Source organism: Alternaria dauci, chromosome 6 (genome assembly GCF_042100115.1).
Source record: "Alternaria dauci strain A2016 chromosome 6, whole genome shotgun sequence".
Classification (NCBI taxonomy): Eukaryota; Fungi; Ascomycota; class Dothideomycetes; order Pleosporales; family Pleosporaceae; genus Alternaria; species Alternaria dauci.
The window spans coordinates 1,393,409-1,411,939 of NC_091277.1; the positions used below are offsets into that span (position 1 = coordinate 1,393,409).

At 53.6% G+C, this 18,531-nt stretch overlaps 6 protein-coding genes across 6 annotated transcripts; 2 read left to right on the forward strand and 4 right to left on the reverse strand.

Annotated features, from left to right (window-relative positions):
- On the reverse strand, nt 1-2,427 carry ACET3X_006802 (uncharacterized protein; the record flags this gene model as incomplete). Its single annotated transcript, XM_069452972.1, has 4 exons — nt 1-271; nt 323-2,069; nt 2,136-2,216; nt 2,271-2,427. The coding sequence occupies 4 exons, from the start codon at nt 2,425-2,427 to the stop codon at nt 1-3; spliced, it is 2,256 nt and encodes a 751-aa protein (XP_069305570.1).
- Nucleotides 2,428-2,649: 222 nt separating this feature from the next.
- ACET3X_006803 (uncharacterized protein) lies at nt 2,650-6,057 on the reverse strand. Its single transcript, XM_069452973.1, has 5 exons — nt 5,680-6,057; nt 4,755-5,533; nt 4,448-4,702; nt 2,905-4,396; nt 2,650-2,856 (listed from the first exon to the last, which is right to left on the reverse strand). The coding sequence occupies exons 2-5, from the start codon at nt 5,513-5,515 to the stop codon at nt 2,728-2,730; spliced, it is 2,637 nt and encodes an 878-aa protein (XP_069305571.1). The 5' UTR covers nt 5,516-5,533; nt 5,680-6,057; the 3' UTR covers nt 2,650-2,727.
- Nucleotides 6,058-6,860: 803 nt separating this feature from the next.
- Nucleotides 6,861-10,748, reverse strand: ACET3X_006804 (uncharacterized protein; the record flags this gene model as incomplete). The annotated part of the gene is made up of 2 exons (XM_069452974.1): nt 6,861-7,678; nt 7,727-10,748. The coding sequence occupies 2 exons, from the start codon at nt 10,746-10,748 to the stop codon at nt 6,861-6,863; spliced, it is 3,840 nt and encodes a 1,279-aa protein (XP_069305572.1).
- A 2,689-nt stretch (nt 10,749-13,437) lies between these two features.
- Nucleotides 13,438-14,670, forward strand: ACET3X_006805 (uncharacterized protein; the record flags this gene model as incomplete). Its single annotated transcript, XM_069452975.1, has 1 exon — nt 13,438-14,670. One exon carries the CDS (start codon nt 13,438-13,440, stop codon nt 14,668-14,670), a length of 1,233 nt encoding a protein of 410 aa, XP_069305573.1.
- A 282-nt stretch (nt 14,671-14,952) lies between these two features.
- Nucleotides 14,953-15,767, reverse strand: ACET3X_006806 (uncharacterized protein; the record flags this gene model as incomplete). The annotated part of the gene is made up of 3 exons (XM_069452976.1): nt 14,953-15,309; nt 15,371-15,651; nt 15,728-15,767. 3 exons carry the CDS (start codon nt 15,765-15,767, stop codon nt 14,953-14,955), a joined length of 678 nt encoding a protein of 225 aa, XP_069305574.1.
- A 237-nt stretch (nt 15,768-16,004) lies between these two features.
- Nucleotides 16,005-17,338, forward strand: ACET3X_006807 (uncharacterized protein; the record flags this gene model as incomplete). The annotated part of the gene is made up of 5 exons (XM_069452977.1): nt 16,005-16,069; nt 16,125-16,158; nt 16,229-16,589; nt 16,943-17,104; nt 17,160-17,338. The coding sequence occupies 5 exons, from the start codon at nt 16,005-16,007 to the stop codon at nt 17,336-17,338; spliced, it is 801 nt and encodes a 266-aa protein (XP_069305575.1).
- Nucleotides 17,339-18,531: the final 1,193 nt, after the last annotated feature.

An 18,531-nucleotide genomic window follows, 5' to 3' on the forward strand; every position in this document is an offset into this window, starting at 1 on the left:
CTACTCCACTCTCAAGACCCTAGGTCCCTTTCTCTTCGTGGTCCTCTTCTTCTTGTGGCCCTTGTCAAACGACACGGCGCTTTGGTGGTCGCGGCCAAAGTTGTCAAGATCCTTGACCTTGTAGATCCTGATGATCCAGTTCTCGCTGGTGAAGGCCTCCTCGATGGTGCTGAGCTCGGGGCCTTGTGCGGGGAGACGCGCGTTACGAACACGGTCCTGGGCCTGTCCAGCGGGGAACAGTGCGTTGTAATTGTAGTACGACATCTTGTACCTAGTGACGGCGTTAGTATTTGCTATGACTGGTAGGGACGGGATCACTTACATCAAGCTGTTCTTCATAGTCTCGGTGGCCTCACCGTCTACGCGATACTCGCCTCGTGCGGTGAAGAAGTTGCGTTCCTTGACCTCATCAGGCCAGATACCCTCAGCAATCCTGACCATCCAGAGGAACTTGTTGATGTCATCGCCAGAGTAGCCTAGAAGACCACCAAAGACGACCAAAACATAGTCAACCTCGTGCTGGCGCATAATGGGGTAGCTGACCTCCTCCCTCGAGCTCATAGCTTTACCAACGGTAGCAATGTGCGTGTTGTTCCAGGTGTTGTTATCGACAAGGGTAGGGCGGTCAGCCATACCACCAATCTGGTAACCATAGTCCCACCACGACATGATCTTGGCGTCCTGGGGGGTGTTCTGTCTGAGCCAGTAATATGCCTCACGGTAATCATCGATGATGTGTTGGCTGCCGTCAGGAAGCCTAGACGCGAGCACGACCGAGGGCGAAGAATAGGCGTTGGAAGTGACCCATGTGCAGTGAAGGACGAAGAGCATGAGGTAGATGGCGGAGGCTCCGGCAACGGTAAGCTTGGAGGCGTACGAGTAGATTCCAACGAGCGGGTTGCGCGTAGATCGGAGACCTTCGGGGATCACTACCGCAGCGGCAACTGACACAGCATCAGTGCTGCCGTTCTCGGTAACGGGCTCGGGAGTCTTGACATCCAGGTAGGTATCGAGGATCTTGGAGAAAGCCATTGCCGATGCTACGCAGACAATAGGAGTCAGAGTAAGCATGAGACGGACCATGACACCAGCGAAGTAGCTGGCAAGCACAGCGTAGATGACGATGAAGACCTGCTCGTCGGTCAAGGTCTGGAAGCACAGGTAGACACCTGCGGGGAAGAGCCAGATCATGAAGTTGAGATCGAAGAAGAAGGCAGGCCATGCAGTAGGCTGATGCTCGGAGACGGAGGCAATGATGGGAATGTGGATCTTGGCATATCCAGTGTCCCAGAGCGAGTAGAAACGGCCAGTCCAAGGCGCGATGACTCCGGAGACGGTCAGTAGCACCAGTCCTCCGACGCCGATGACGAAGACACCGAGGACAAGAGCGCGGAGCAGCGTTTGGAATTGCTTGCCGGGGAGTTGTGCGCGAACCCAGTCGACAAAGGCAACCAGCTGGAGGAGGCCAAAGACACCGAGCGCGGACATGTGCTCGCTACTGCGGATGGGCAAGAAACCAACAAAGGGAATCTGCATGCTCGCAAGCGTACCAAGCGCATACCACGACGTGTAGCTGACATACAACCTCGGGCTGTATCGTCCCATGCAGATCAGGACGAAAACATGCAGAGGCAGCAAGTTGGTGATGAAGACGTATCCACCCCACGCTGACACCATGTATCCGTAGAATAGCGCACTCATTGCACCCCAGAACATTGATCCGTTCTTGACCGCCTTGATCCACAGATAAAAGGTGAATACGAGCAGGAAGATGGCAATGGCCTCGTTATCGTAACTTCCCGCGACGGATCGCGAAATGTAGCCGGGCGTGATGCCCATGAAGGCTGCGGCGAGCAGACCGGCGGAGGGCGATGGGACCATCTCGGAGGTCAGGAGGTAGGTCGCGAGCGCGGTAAGGCCTGAAAAGGCGGGGGCGAGGAGGACACAGATGTTTCGAATGTCAATGGGAAGGCTGATGGCGCGGAGGAAGTGGTAGATGACACCGCTGGTGACCATCAGTCCTGGGTAGAGAGTACCGCCAGTGACTCGCCCAAGAGGATGCCATGTTCCTGCATCCCGCGTTAGTCAATTGCATCTCGAGGGGGTCGAGGGGGTAATGCGGCGGAGGTGCATACGGTCGTCGAACCAGTCCCAGAAGCTGTAGAAGCCATTCTGTACTAGGTATTTTGTTGCTCGGAAGTTGAACCAGGGATCGACTGCGAAGCACAATCAGTCAATTGCTTCAACACTGTTTCCATTGTGGTACTGACATTCGTGGATGATGCTCTCAAAGCGGATCACGGAGAACAGACGGCTGCTTACAGCTGCTGCAGCGATGAGGACTAGGATAATCACTCGGAGCAAGCCTCGAGTGTTGCGGCCAGTCGCCTGCTTGAGGAGCTGCCCGTCGTCTGCGGCGGCAGCCATGTTTGCAGGGGAAGATAAAGGAAGGTGAGGTTGTTGGTCGCAAGGCCGCGTCACGGAACTTCGCGAGAGCTGTGGTTCATGAGCACACGTTTCTAACTCCACGCCTCGGCATTTGGTTTCGCCGACATGCTTTCACCCACCACCCCTGCAACGTCATCATCGCGGATGAGCATTGTCACATGTATTGGTTTTTTCACTTAATCATCATGACCGTATCAACACGAGCTCGACAACATATTGATTTAAATCATCTAAAGGGTATCTGGGTCTTGGTTGCCCACGTGCCATAAGCTACAAACATCATCCGAAGAAGTCCATCGATTCCATCATAAAAGCCTCTTCTTCTTGGAAATCACAGCTGTTGCACAGTCGATGAGGGCAACTGGTACACGCAACGTCTACGACACCACAAGGACTTCTGCAGGAACACTGTGATAGTTAGCCAAACCATGCTTTCCTAAACGATGAGCGGCTTACACAATAGCGATTCACTATAAGCATGGTTTGCTTGCGCTTTGGCGATCGTGGGCCATATGTGTCTTCTTCAACTGACCGTTTCCTTTTATTTGCCTTCACAAAGCCTGGTGGGGGCGGTGGGGATGTCGTCGTCGCGTGGACTGACATCGGCATACCAGACATGTTGTGTTGAGGAGGCCGTGGTCGCGGCTGCGGGGCGTCGTCGTCGTCGTCCTCTCCAACAGCATCTACATCACAATCTTTATCCCTCTCATCCTCATCATCAAAGCGTTCACATTTCAGCTTCTCTTCAAGCAAATCCTTTTTCGGGCGGTTCTCCTCAGCACATATCCACTCATCAATGCTTTTCTTTTCCTTCTCAAAGTGATGTGCAATATGATCAAACCGCTCATCCCACGCTGCAATGCGCCGTTCTTTGAGCTGCTTTACAGCCCCGCATAAGCCACACCAGAAAGAACCTTGGCAGTTCTTCCCAATCTTGCTATCTGTTAAGCGCTTTTGGATCCCTTCGTATGCGATCTTGTGCTGCTTCTCTAGGTGGTTTTTGAAAGCTCCTTCTCGGTGAAGGTGCACGCCGCAAGTCTCGCCTGTCGGGAGTTTCTCTTCGCAACGAAAGGCTTCTTGCTGGAAGTGCTGGCTGTTCTCATGACGCTTCCAGTCCGACTTTGCGCCGAATCGTTTGTGGCACTTGGGATATGTGCAGCCATAAGGCCGATCGTGTCGCTTCATGTGTTTGCGCAGATCACATTCACGAGCGACTACCACTCCGCAATGGAGATGTGGACATTTTTTATCGTTAGGAGGCGCATCTTTGCTGGAGCGACGCTGTCCTGCATGGGAGGATCCTGGGTCGCTGTTGAGAAGCTTCGTGACCATGTCCATCAACACAGCATTCTTCTCTGGCATCGATTGCTCCGCAGATCCGTCTTCGCATTTGATATGTTCCTTTGCTTTCTGTATCATCTCTGACATGAGGCTTTCGAGGTTCACAGGGTTTGGTGAGCGTGACTGTCGCTCAGACTTCTTTTTGAGCTCCTTTTGTTGCTCAGCCTTGGTCTGTGGGGCGTTGGACAGGGCAGAACTGGATGAAGACTGTTGGATTTTGAGGTTGTTTCTTCCAAGTGCGCGAGAAGCCGTCTTGGTGGTGAGCAGAGGCTTCTGTGTTCGCTTGAAAGATACTCCCGGTGCATGATATTGAGGTTGTGTCGACTTTTGCGTTTTCAGAATACCCGCGTTGTGAGGTGCCGAGGTAGGTCTACCTCTAGACGGCCGCGATTGTGATTTAACGATTTCCACAGGATTGAGACCTGGTCCAGGCGAGAACGAATGTCTGGCGCTCTGTGGCGTAAGGAAGTCCAACAAAGGTGGTACACTCAAGGACGGACTGATTGAGAGAGTATTTTCCATCCCAGATACTGCAATATCAATGTCCATTGGTGCAACGCTAGTTTCTTCCGTGGAGGAGTCATCGTTCTTTGGGTAGCATATGGATCTACCAATGCCAATTTAGCTGGTGTTCTGAGCGGAAGGAACATGCATTTACCTTTTTATTACATCACCGACATCGTCGTCTTTGTGCATCCTCTCTACATGTTGCTTGAAGTTGTCCAGACGCGGCCACGTTTTCCCTCTGTTTCTGCAGTTCTCTACCGCACATCTGTAAGATTTGTTGTCGATACCCTTTTGATGGAGACTTCTTCGGTGCCTATCGAGATCGTTTGTTGTTGTAAACCCCTCTGTTCGCTTGCAGCCAGCTACCTCGCACTTGAAGGGCTTGTCGTGTTTGAGCATATGTTTTCTGCCGCCATCAGTCAGCACATGGCCATCTTGCAATCATGCCGCCTACGCACTTAAACTCTGAATTACATTTGAGCATCACTGGACACTTTGGACAGTGATACGCTTTCTTGGACTTGTTGCTACGGCTGCTGACGAGTGATTGCTGATCTGAAGGCATCCGTGACATCGTAGGAGCTTCGCTAGTGACGGACTCGACGTGCATGCCGTCCATATTAGACAGGAAGTTTGCAGGCAGCTCATGATCGACACAATCGGGCTCATTGCTCATGACAGACTGAGTGTTGTGCGAGAAGTAGCCTTCATCAGACGGTGAAGCCTGACTACCAATATCAGACTTCGGTCCGTGTGAGAACCGGAAGTTTGTATATGGTTGACGTTGCGGGCCATGAGACACACCGGATTGAGGATTTCTAAGGTTGAATGGACTCCAGGCTGGTTCGGGCATTCGGCTTGCACTTGCATTGTAGTAATGGGGAACATAATTTGGATCGAGGAAGGATGACTCCCTGGGCATCTCGAATCCAATGCCACCATCTAGAGGAGAAAACTCCTGAGAGTAGTTCATGTGGTTAGGATCCCTTGAGTGTGTTGTATGTGTTGTATTGTTTGCGGAGCCCGGTGAGCTGAGCCTCCGGTTGCGTACGTCCTGTAAAAGCTGTGGCCGTTGAGAGGATTGCCATGGCTCCACCGGCACGATATCGATATGCAAGTCAGGTATCTGTCCATTGTACTGATATCTGGTCGCAGAAAGATCGCTATAGGGTTGTGAACAGGCCCTGTTTGGGTTGTGGTGAGACATGTTCGCTATCATGGGTCAGCATCTTTCGGGCTGCCTAAGGCATCAGCATCTCATCCACACTCTCGTGGACCACGACTAGAAGACGAAAGAAAGCACCGGAGTGGCACAAAAAACTCTCCATCAAGCACCGAAAAGAGGATTCGAGCTGCCTCTCAAAAGGCAACAGTAATACATACCTCTGATCCTCAGCTTTCAGCCTGCTGCAGAAGGATAGCCTGACGCCTGCCACAAGGAACGCAGCATGCAAACCGTTTCAGAGAGAGAGAGGTGCGCAGGTATGCATTAGTAGACCCCAGCTGCAGCACACTGCCCCAATCTGCTAAGAGTGACAAGCCAGATAGGTGCGTGTAACAGGTAATGTGTATGAGGTCCTCCGTCTCGTGTCCCTGCGCACGGGCATGCGCTGCCTGGCCGGTGTGAGGAATGAGGAAGGGCTCCACACCAAGACGTCGTCACTTCATCGTATGCGCATGCTCTGAACAACTTGCTTCGGAACCTTTCGATTCGAGGTGAGCGAAATAGGGTAAGGCGGTATGTCGTCACGTCGCTTTCGACACGCTATGGTTATCGCAGCTCGAGGGCCATGATGGCGATGGCTAGGGCCACTGCGCATGTGGGCGGCCTCCCAGTCCTCCTCTCACCGGAGCGACACCAAGAAGGCAACCGTTGCCCTGTTTGCCCTCTTCCACATTTCTGCAAGCTCATTCGTGCTGCGGAAACACCTAGCGAGCCGTTTGTCGAATTGCAGATGCGGGACCTCATGCTGCGGGTGGCTGTGCTGATGAGGTCCTCCATGTGTGTCGGGGATGCAGGTAGCCAATTACCGCTCAGCCCTGGAATGCTCCCCGACGGCGCGATCGATTTAGTACGCCATGCTGATGTGTGTGACTGGGCGCGGGGGCGCGTATTTTGGAAATGGACGCAAAGATGCCTCAGCCAGGACTTGTTACTGACTGTTGCCGACGAGAAACGTGACGCAATGAGGCCGCTTCGGACTGAGAGCTCGGGATCCAGAGAATGGGTCACGGCTTCCGTTTAAAGCTGGATTCCACACAACACATCGTTTCGCAAGGACCGCAATATGCAAGGGACGTGGTATCGTGCAGGTGACGCGCCGATGTCTATCATATCATGCATGCCTATTGCACCATAAGATGCTAATAATGTAGCCGACCCAATCTGTAAACGACAGTAGGTGTCTTAACACGTCTAAACCAATTCGCCTCATAACCGTAAACTCATCTTCCAGTGCGCAAGAGTGGATATCGTAGGAAACAAAGGAAAACAAAACAGACATCACAACGTGCTTCCCATCTTGGGTGGTCCATGGAAACTCTCCTCCTTCGCTTATCGTCCCCTACTGCTGATGCTGATATTGATAGTTGTGTTGCGCGGTCAAGTACGACATGGCAGGGTATGTGCTGCCCTGCTGATAATGCATTGCGTTGTTGGTGTCATAGCCCATGCTAGGCATCTCAGTCGTCAAGCCCTGTGGCTCTTGGGTGTAGTACGAAGGAAAAGGTGTAACCGTGGTGTCGACCGGAGAGTCTGTATACATCGACTGCTGCTGTTGAACGGTACTGACAGGATTCATGCCATATTGCTGCACTCCGTTCTGCATGTTTCCAGTATGAAATGACTGGTTTGGAATCTGAAGTCCATTCGCATAGCCATTGAGTGGCTTCCGAGGAACTTGTAGGCCTGGGTAAGTCTGGTTTGTGTGGTACGTAGCATTGCTTGCCGTATAGTTAGCATAGTTGCTAGTTTGAGCCGGTGGTGGTGGCGCCATTTGTGGTGGCGGGTACGTCTGCATTCCCGTGGATCCCGTTTGGGTCTTCGAGTTTTGAGGGTAGAGACTATGGGGGTCGATGCCAGGTGCATAGGTTGCATTAGGGTTGTACCTAGATGGGTTGTCGATTGGCGAGCGGCTTGGGGTGATGGACAACTTGCGGCTCTCAGGCAACTCAGCCACTGGGCTGATGATGCTGTCTGCATTGAGTTGCTTCTGATCCACAAGTGTGAGAATGGGCATGCTGATCTGCTCCATGTGTTTTGCCAGATGCACAGTCAGTTTCTTCCAGCTGGTGCAGATGTTACCACAGAACCGGCAAGGCTCATCCTTCGGCTGTTTAGTGGTGTCGCGACGACATCGTTCAACAATGGCCCAAATATCATCTGAAGCACGTCAGTAATCAGTGAAGTAACGAACATCGTTAACCTCACCTTGATCGCCTGTATTTGAGGCATCTTTGTTGGCGGATCGGGTACGTTGTCGTGGCTCAGCTATCTTGTGCTCACGAACAAGATGCTGCACGAAGTTGTCCTTACGATAGCATGTGTGGTTGCAATCAGCAATCTGGCATGTCCAGTTCTCTAACTGACGATGTCGCTCGTTCTCATGTCGAACCCAGTCTGCCTTACGCTTGAATGATTTGGGCTCACCGCAATTGGGAAAGGTACATGTAAAAGGCTGCACATCTTCATGTACATGCTTGGTCCAGTCGGACGGCTTGTAGAACTTCTTGACCTTGAAGCACAAAGGACATTCAAACTCAGCTGGTAGACGCTTGACGGGAGGGAGTGGTACACCCGAAGGGAATGCAGCAGGAGCAACATTCCCCTCCATTGGAGGCTCACCGTCGTCGTCAGAAGAACCAGGGAGGGTAACCTGGAAACCGATGAAAGGAGTGTCGGCATCCTTGGCTCCTGCTTTCGGTGGAAGTTGCTTTGCTTCGCCACCAAGGTCGGTGCAAAAGTCTCTTGACGCACAATTCTTGTGCTGTACGGCGTTTAGATGCTTGACCTTGAATTCCAATAGCCTTTTGTATCTGCGCATCTGCTCTTGGGTGACGCGCTCAACCATAAAGTCAGCCAAGCGAGGGTTAAGTTGTCTAGCATGAGCTCTGAAGCCGTCGTATGTGGGAATAATAGCATCCATCCGGACCGTGAGATCCATACTAACGGGATCATGGTCGTCTTCATCGTCATCTCCCGCCGGGCTTGGCTGTGCGGATGGCTTCGTCGCCTCTGTATCTGCAAGTGGTGAGGCTAGCATAGGCATAGGCGGCCCGCCGTGCTGTGTCATTAGCTCAGCCAGCCCGGGCGACCGACCGATGTCACTCCTGCTCCGGCTACGTTTGATAACATTTCTAGGGCCTTTGTACCATGGTCCGGCAGCTGCAGATAAGCCCATGGAGCTACGTGGTTCTGCTTCTTTACTGTGATTGCTCAGGTTTGTATCAACCCGAGGTGATTTCGGACGGCCCCAGCTACCTATGCGCTTTGGCTTCTCAATGACAAGCTCTTTGGACTTGTCTGAGGCTGTGTCGGACTGTTGCACAGGTATACTACCCTTACGTTTGAGCAGGTTGCTTGGTGTACGCTTGGGTAGAATATTCTCTAGGAAACTGGGGCGACGTTGTCGCTCTTTACTTTTCCTCACTTCAGGTTCAATAACCTTGATGACACCCGGGGCAGCACGGATGCTACCAATGTCAGATTCGCTGAGACGCCGTGAGCCAACCGTGGCTGCAAGAGAAGCCTGTTCAACGTCCTTTGATCGCATCAAGAAGCGCATCATTGCAGCATTTGATGTGGGCGGCTGGTATCGAGCTGAAGTATTTGGCGGATGGGGCTGCGAGGGTCCATCGACCCATGGCTTGATAACAGCACCATCCTTTGGTATAGGTTCTTGCGTGAGAGGAAAGTACGAATTCTCGACATGGCTTGCATTGACGTCGATCTCAGCGGGTGGGGATTCGGGTCCTGTCGACTCATCGTCTTCGTAGTCGTAGTCGCCGTCGCCGTAATCGCTTCGTTCGTCGATATACACGCCAGGCCCGGGTATGCCCGAATCGTCTATACGATCGAAGTCGGTACGAACACCCAGTCCGAAGCTATTTGGGGGCACTCGGCGTTGAATATCGTTGTGACTCTTTGCTCGACGTCTACCCATGACTGGCTTGAGCAGATTGTTCGAGGGTCCCACGTCACCTGCCTCGCTTCCAACTTCACTCTTTGTGAGCCACTCTTGTACTTCGAGCTTCTTCTCGTTCTTCGATCGTTGTTCTGCAATCTCCTCTATGGTGGGGATCCATGCGTCACCCATCAGACGTCGATCATCGGGATTAATGCCGTTCTGCCCGGAATTCCCTGTCGTTAACCAAGAACCATCATCATTTCGTTCGGGTCCGCGAACGACTGATGGCATGTGTACGTGCTCCTGCGAGTCCCCTTCTTCGTCGGATGTATCGTTATGGGCGTAGGGTGATAGATGGTTGCCAGAACGGCGACTGCTAAAGCTCTGTCTGCTGGCAGGCATGCTGTTGTCGGAACGCGAAGGTGAGTCTTCCCTACTGTAATTCTCTACACGCACAATGGGGCTCGTCAGATGTCGTGTGAGAGGCCGAGGGTTTACCACTGATACATCTCCGGAACTGTTCGTCAGGGCTGGGCTGTGTGTTTGCTTGATAGGAGTTGCTTGCGATGGATGAGTGCTGTGATTTGGTGGCGTCGACACATTTCCATTGTACTGCATGGAGGGAAACGTTGAGCTCTCATCACCAAGTGCTGGACTAGAGGTGTTTGTCGCACTAGGGGATAGCAATTGATGGTGCGGGTTTAGTGAAGTGTTGTTGAGGGGAACGCTCGGCTGGGCATTGTAAGTATTGAGAGACCCGGAGGTCAGGGCTGACATATCGACATGCTCCTGGAATGCCGGAAAATTGCTGGTTGAAGCGTTTTCAGCAAACGTTAGGCCGGAGAATTCGTCGAGAACGTGTCCGTTGAAATTTGGAGTGGCGTAAGTGCTTGGGTCGTGATAATTGGGATCGCTCATGTAGCCAGCTTCTGGACTAATATGATCGGTCGAATGCGCGGGTGAGATGTTCTGGCCGTTTCCGTAGTAGGATCCTGGAGAGAAACCGTAGTTTTGAGATTGATTGTAGGCATTCGGTGGAGGGTATGACATATCCGGATTTAAGGAAGAGTCGAGAGAGGATCCGACGTTGGGAGTGAAGATGGATTCTTGCCCAGGGGTGCTGGACGAGGGATGCGATACCATGGACCCATCGTAAACCATGGATGCCGGTTCTGCAGAGTACGCAAATGTGCCTTGCGCATCTGGCATTAGGAAGTTGCCGGCCGAAGGCGCGAGTTGATAGCCGCTAGCCTGCACATCGTGAGGGTGGCGCGGCTGACGCCGGGGGTCCTGGTAGGGCTGTGTTTGCATATCAACTGCTTGCATGGTTGTTCTGATTATACCGAACTGCCTGGTGGCTAAGTCGACGGTAGATCAGATCGCACCGATTGACAGATGGTTGCGACAAGCAGCGAGGGTGGAACGATAACGTGACTATGACCCACACTGCTTAGGGCGGCATAGTGCTGCCTGAAGGTTACTGATGCTGTTTATGCGAAAAACAAAAGGCCAGAAGGAGGGGCGAGAGTCTCGCAGCGCGTCGACACACGCAGCAAGATTGGCGGAGAGGCGGAACGAAAGAGAAATATCGCAGTGCGGCTGAAAGCGAAAGACGACAGGCCGCTGTAGCTTGAAGTTGGATAGCGATCTGCCTCGCACAGGACGGAAGTTGGGAGCCGTTGAAGCTAGAGGCAATGCCGGCCTTGTACTCTGTTGACAGCTTCAGAGTGGGTCGCGAGCGAAATTGGGAGACGGCGCGCGCGAGCAACTGAAAAACAGCGTAGAGTTCTCAGTTGGTTGGCAGAAGCAGTGTGGAATTCAATGTCGACGGTGGAGCCAGCCGCAGCAAAGAGCGAAAGTCGAGGCACCGGTCAAGGCTGATTTCCCCCAAGATCTCCAGAATGGTAAGGCCGGGGTAGAGGGATGCACGCCAAGCAGATGCTGTTTACGTTGTCGAAACCAGAAACCGTGTGGGCGCAGGCTGCGCAGATGTCCGGGAGGTTGTGAGAAAGAGCAGATCGACGCAAAACAAGCGCGACGGCGCGACGGCAATTGTGAGCTTGACTGGCGTCTCGAGGCAGATTTGCAGATGCGTGACACGTTCTTGGCAGGCTTGATACAAACGGCACAGCCTCAGTTCTATACAGAAACGGGAGCAGGGGGCTGAACACGGGGCGAGCGGTGGCTATGCTTCGAGGTCATGTCCCCATGGCGAACTCGATGTGCTGTTTATGATGCTTGTGGTAACTCGTCTCATCTCATCCGATCGAGGTCGTCATGTCAGAACGCGCTCGATGTTCGAAACACCCATGGATGTACCCAGCCTTTGTTGCGCGCCCGCGTAGGCTGGCGCTTAGCAGTTTAGCAGCCGAATGCTGATGCTATATAAAGGTAGGCCAAGCCTGCAATTGCTCTCCGTCTGTCATGCGTGCCAGTCAAACAGCAGCATGCTAGCAATTCGGACCCTCGTCATCCAAGTCGCCGGCCGCCTTCTGCAGCTGTTCTTCTCGGCCCATCTGTGAAGGTCGCGACGTGACGACATCGCATGGAATGCCTTGCATGATCAGCCACGCCTAGGGATGAAGCTTTTCTAGCCACGTCGCAAGCGGATAAGGTACCACAGCAAGTGGCTGGCCCCAGTTTCATGGAGCGAAGCCGGATAGACTCCCGGACGGTTGTGGGGCTCGCGGAAATATGGGCGAAGGAGCACATGGACCTGCTGTCTTGAGCGCACACTACCTTGACCTAAGCTACATTTGAGGACGTATGCTGTCACCTCGCTGCGGGCGAGTACGATGACAGAATTAGCAGGATCGCTTCACGTCGACGAGATGTGAGGTGCATTGTTGCGCCTATGGGTCGTGATCTATAGCCACGAGCGACATCGCAATGACCGGATTGCACTGGCCATGAAACGCGCCGCTGGTAGTGGATATTCAAAGCCCCGCCTAGCAAGCTCGCCGTCAGTGCAATTTCTCCGACTTGAGCGCCAAATGTCCGATGCAACGACGTTTGCGAGTTGGGATATTCGCACCAAGATGTTGGTATCACAGCTTTGTCGACTACTACCAGAATATGCAAGGTACCCGTGATGAAGGGTCTTGTGCAGGTGTTGTGCCGATCCAGGGTGAGCGATCGCACAAGTTGACGTCACTACAGGTCTCTTACACTTGTTCCATACCATCGTGAGGTTGAGCGTGGCTATCGCATGCGCACATTTACTACCTGGGTTTGCTTGGTGGATATGTCCCCCTCAGATGCTTGTGGCAGAAGTGCTAGGCTCGGGGCAGGAGGAAAGCATTCTGAAACCCAGGGAACAATGTCGCGCGAGCCATGGAATATTTTTCCGAAGCCTGTCTGCGGGCTCTGGACGAGTTGTTGCGTTGGATATAGAGCGTGTCTGATTGACGAAGCCTTAGATGAGGCTAACCATTTCCATGCTGCGATCTAGCCGGGCAATCGCAACCGGGGTGCGTGTCTTGGAGCGGTAGTGACCCTTCGGTGGAGCGGAGACTAACCACAGCTAAGCATCCACTCTTTCTGCAGTACCGCTGTTCGCGAAAGTGGAACGAGAAGTGCTTCAGAGTGCTTCTCCTCCTCTTTCTTTTCCACTTCTATCTCGCAGTTCACCTCCCAATTATCGCCTCCTGCCTTCCCCGCTTCAGCGCCTGCGAACATCTGCGCGTCACTGGTCGCATTCGCATGTGACAGCATCACCAGACTGAGACGGCACCACACAAGCAGCACAGACAAGACTGCAGACCACTGGCGAGTTGCACAATACCCTGATACTCCGTGCCCTGTTACATATGTCTGCAAAGCACAGGCTTCAGTAAAGGAACGAAAGCACCAGAAAAGCACAAAGCCTTCGAAACATCATAGGCCTATCGATTACGGCGCCCTGCTTGGTCGACTGTATCAAAAGCCCGTACATTCCTTGTATCCTGAGGTGAATGCCAGCACTGCACTCAGTCTTCCACGCCCAACTCCTAGATATCTTCACCGCACTACGGCCATGCCTGGACTCAACCAAGTCATCCCACGGCCCGATTCGAGGGAGCTCCTCCCACCGCTACTCGCTTGCCTCTCGACAGCGAATGCTTCCAAGGAGGTCCCTCCAGGACTTCTCCCCCTCCTGTCGCCTATCCTTCGCCAACGTGTACAACTCCTATCTTCGAATGAGTGGTTGTCGCTGTTGTGCTGGGACCGTGAAGTCGCCTCACGACTACCGCAAGTCGTCGAAAAGATAAATGTCGAGCCCCATCCAGCCTCGGGAGAGATTGAAGTGGAGGACCCAGACCAGATACTGTACCGACGATCAGACCCTGAGACTCTGCACTCGAAATTGGTGCTTGACGAATATGGAATTATACCAACGTACCTCTGGTGCACCGGCGGCGAAGGTGGAAGCCGCTGGCTGTTAGCTGAGCTCAGAGGAACTGAAGACGCTGAAGATGGCACGGAATGGTTTGACAACATTCCCGCTGCCGACGAGGCTGGCTTCAGGCGAAAGTCTGTCCCAGTCAAGAGTAACGGCGTCACAGCTCAGCCAGCAGTCGCTCGGGCTGAACCTGCTGCAGAGGAGGCAGTGGTGGCAGAAGAGGAAGACGACGGCTCCTACTGGGCTGCATATGATCAGACACCCGGACGAACACCACAGCCCAGGCGCTCTCCAGCCCCGAATACCAGCAGCCGAACACAGATCGGACCGACACAGTCAGAACTCGAATACTTTGAGCGCTATGCTTCTGAAGTGCAGCCAGCTCTCGACGCGCACGATCCAGACGAAGAGAACCCCGCAGCTGGCGAGTCAACTCTCAATGGCAACGCCCTCGACTATACCCGCGAACCGCAGACGGAACCTCTCGACACGACGAACCTGGGGCCAAATGGGTACGACTCGTCCATGCCGCCAGCATATACAAATGGTCTCGCGAATGGTAGTGGTGTTCATGGCAATGATAGCGCGGTACACCTTGAGTCGGTCGAGCAGGATCACAGCGCTGCCGCAAATGCAATGAACCATCCACGACCCTCTTCGTCGGCGTCGACCAATTCGATAGAGAGGCTGGAGCGAAAGGCCGAGCACTACAGCCAAGCAGAGCTTGCGATCAAACAACATATCAGCACTGACATCAAGAGCCTGTTCCGGTTGGCGAAGGCATCGGGCATAGACAGGGAGGAGTTTGAGAGGATTGTTCAGAGAGAGCTGGAGGTATTGCCCATGCTTGAGCAGGAAATGTCTTGAATTAGGTCATGCAGGAGGACCAGATTGGATATGATGAGAATGATGCGGAATTTGTTTCTTCAGCATTTGTTGGCGTTTAGTATAGCTCAGCTATCGCCTAGTATTCTTAGATAGCGGAAACAGCAATCATATCAAGTAAAGACCTTTTGAACCCCCCACTGAACCAGTGTGATGCTTTTGCTATCCAGCGAGTGCAATATGGTCAGTGTCATACGGTAGACACCTGAACGCCTCGGCCTGAAACCCATGCTGATCTTGTAGCCCACGAGTGTGTGACCCTCTTCATCTCCGCCTCTGCGCATCCCCGCTCGCAAATTTGGCACCACTCGCCTTGAGCTGCTGCAGAATATCCACGGCATTCGAGCTGTTCAGGTTCATGGTCTGGTCCATGCCCGCACTTCCCCGACCAATCTCCTCGACGACGTTATTCGGGTCCGCAGCGCCAACCACGGGCACTTCAGAAGCGAGCCATTGCTGGAAGGGCTTTGCGACAAAGTAGCCGTCCGAGGTGAACCACCGGGTCATGGGCGCGCGGATGTGGATCGTTTGTTTGGGATTGGAGCCGTAGGGGGCGGGTGTGAAGACGACGTCGCATTCGTAGATGGGGATGTGCTTCTTTGTTGAGGAAGATATCCTCACCTTGATGTTGTCAGAACAGTCGGCCCACGAACATGTACGCGAACGGAGCGTGTAAACGTACCCTCCCAGTCTTGCCCTCCCCCTCATACACAACTCCCTTCTCCACGAACCATAGCCAATAACTAAAGGCCCCGTTTAACAGGAAATAGGCGACTACGGCGGGTAGTGTGTAGGGCTTGCTGGCTTCCCAGCCGAACTTCCAGTCGTAGTAGAAGAGTGCGCCGGCGATGGTGACGGCTGTGTAGCCGAGGACTAGGCGCACATCGGTTTGCGTGTGGATTTGCTTGAATTTGAGGCTGTTGAGGTAGTTGGGGAGCGCGTCATCGGTCGTGTTCTTGAGGTCTGCGGGTGCATGTTAGATGTAGGCCCACAGACGCGGCCGCTTGATGGGTGCTGACGACGGGCATTCAGTGCATACCGGCAAGCGAGTGAACAGCAATTTTCTGGGTTGCGGACATGGTGAAGTCGGGATTATGCCTTGGCTAGAGGTGCACAGGAATCCGGGGCAAAAGTGAAGCCAGAAGCTCGTCGCGCAGCTGGTGATGATGTAGTAGGCTTCGTGGATGGACACCTTTCCATAAGCGCAAAGCGCGGACCCTGGTCGCAACATCCCGCCGGAGCCTCAACGGCGAGCTATCGTCGTCAAGCAACCAACAACCACCATCCCGCACTCTTCCACCCCCTTCTCCGCATCCATGTCTACTGCCGGCGCCATGGGACAGCCTGTAGTCCAGACGATCCATCGGGACCCCGCGCTGTTGTAAGTCTGGCAGTGTTTGCTGCGGAGGAGACAAGCATGGCTGATAATTCTACAGTTGGTGGATTCTGCTCCCCATTACAGTCGTCATGGTACACGCCATCCAATTCCTTTATGCACAACTAGAGGAAGAGCGAGAAGAAGAATCTAACCAAGCCCCAGGTCTTGACAGGCATTCTCCGCCACTACGCAATGACACTGCTCCAGTCCACACCCAAGAAACACGACCTGGCCAAGATCCGGCAACAGCGCTCCCTCGTACGCGGCGTCAACCTGCGCACCAACGCCCAGGTTCTCTCTCCGGCCTCCTTCGCTACCCGTAAAGCCTATATGGTGCAGGCGTACCAGGAGGGAAAGTTTCTGGCTGAGCCTGAGCTGAGAGGGAAGCCGAGACCGAATCCCATGAGTGATCCGGCGGCTATGGAGGGCATGATGGGCATGATGAAGGGGCAGATGACTATGATGATCCCACAGACGCTCATCATGGGGTGGATCAACGCCTTCTTCTCGGGATTCGTTATTAGTAAGTCCATCTTCTTTGCGTTCGTCCTGGCGGGCGATGCGGAACGGCTCGCGATTGTTTCCTCCAAGAGACCGAAAAGGCAAGACCAGATGTGCTTGGGAACTGAGCGTCTATGGGTATCCCCGTATTTGGGCGTCGCATGTCCAGACAATGCACAATAGTTCGCTTTGCCTGGCTCTGCAGTGGAGCAGCTCCTTCACGCATGCGCTACCTGCTAGGGCAAGTGGCTGGACTGTCATCTGCATCGGAATCATTCTTGCGACTCGTCGGAACGCTTCGCCGGCATCCTCTGAGATTCGGCTGCTCCCGAACCGTAAAAGCAAAACAGGGCAGCGGCTAATCGATGTGTGCAGTGAAACTACCCTTTCCATTGACCCCACAGTTCAAGTCAATGCTGCAATCTGGAGTGGGAACTCGTGACCTGGACGTCAGATGGGTGTCCAGCTTGTCTTGGTATTTCCTGACATTGTTCGGACTCCAGCCCGTCTACAACTTCATTTTGGGGAGTAACAATGGTACGTTCTTGACCTCATTTTCCTAATCGGGTAAAACTGACAATGTTATTTTAAGCTGCCAATCAAGTTTCTCAACAGATGGCCATGGCCAATGGAGGCGGGGGTGGCATGATGGGCCCTGAGCAGGATCCAGATAAGCTGTTTCTCAGCGAAGCCGAGAATCTGGAGGTGCTAGAGCATCGATGGATATTGGAGGGTATTGAAGACCGCCTCGTTGCCAAACTTGGAGCGTAATGTCGGCACAGGGCATCAGTTGCTGGCAATAACACTGCCATGGCGTACATACACATCTAGAAAAGGCCCAAAAAGCCACCATCCCGCGTTTCCATTGCGCAAAGACCCCAAAGGAGACGACCGGCGCGAGATAGCTAATTTCTATGACTGTCATCATGTCCCAGTCGTACGGTTTTCGTGGCAGTGGTCGCTGTGTGGCTCCAAGCCATCTGCGGGGACTTTGTGCCAAGCATACGGAGGTAGCGCATGTTCTGTGCATCGCTATTTCTAGACCTCCAACATCTTTCCACCCCTGCGCAGAGCTGCCAGATAATGTGTTGATAGTTGACAGCAAACATGCTGTGAAGATAGTCGCTTCCATCTCGCCCACGCGCCGATGCAGGGGGGACAGCGCAATATCATCCAAGTGGGCTGTTCTCGACTTGAGACGGTGCACAAGCTCCGAAGTCCTCCAAGTTCACTGCTCCCCGCCCGCCACTCGTCAGTCTCCATCTCCAGACACACGGGACGCACCGCCCCCAAATGCGCCCCAAGAGCCCAAGACACTCGAAGCTCTTGCCGACCAGCGTCCCTTGCAAGGTTAGTCTGGAGCCTTAGCCGTGAGGCGACGATGTCGTGAAGGATGCAGGCAGCCGTCGAAACAGCCCAGGCGCGTTTCTGCTATCTTTTCTACCATCCATGAAATGATAGCGTTGTCACTAGTGCTCTGTCACTGCCTCCCAGCAATGTACGACGACCGCATTGACAAAGCCATGCTTCACCCTATCTCGATGCCTGAATCGAGTCTCGCTGGGCCAAGTGCGCCCCAACCAGCGAGCCACAATGCAGCAACTCCCAATCAAAGTCCATTCCTCTATACTCTGACCGACGACGGCTTCTCCTCTTGATCGGGACCTGGGCTTCTCATCAGCGTTGGTTTTACCCGGCAGCTGTCGGGATAATCACGCCCCTGATGCAGGTGCGGTAGCACGGCAGCGGCCAACGACAGACTTTTACGTGCGGCCTCCGAACAGAGACAATAGTTCTTGACTGTAAGTGCTTTGGTCGTCGGAATCTTGCGTCCGTCGTTCAATCTCTTTGCTTGTTTCGGCCCCCAACGGCCAAACTGGTGGGCCAGCGATGGACGCTCGTGACGTGCACATGGTCCTGGTAACTTAGCGAACGCACCTTCCGCGGACGCAGCTCAGGCACAA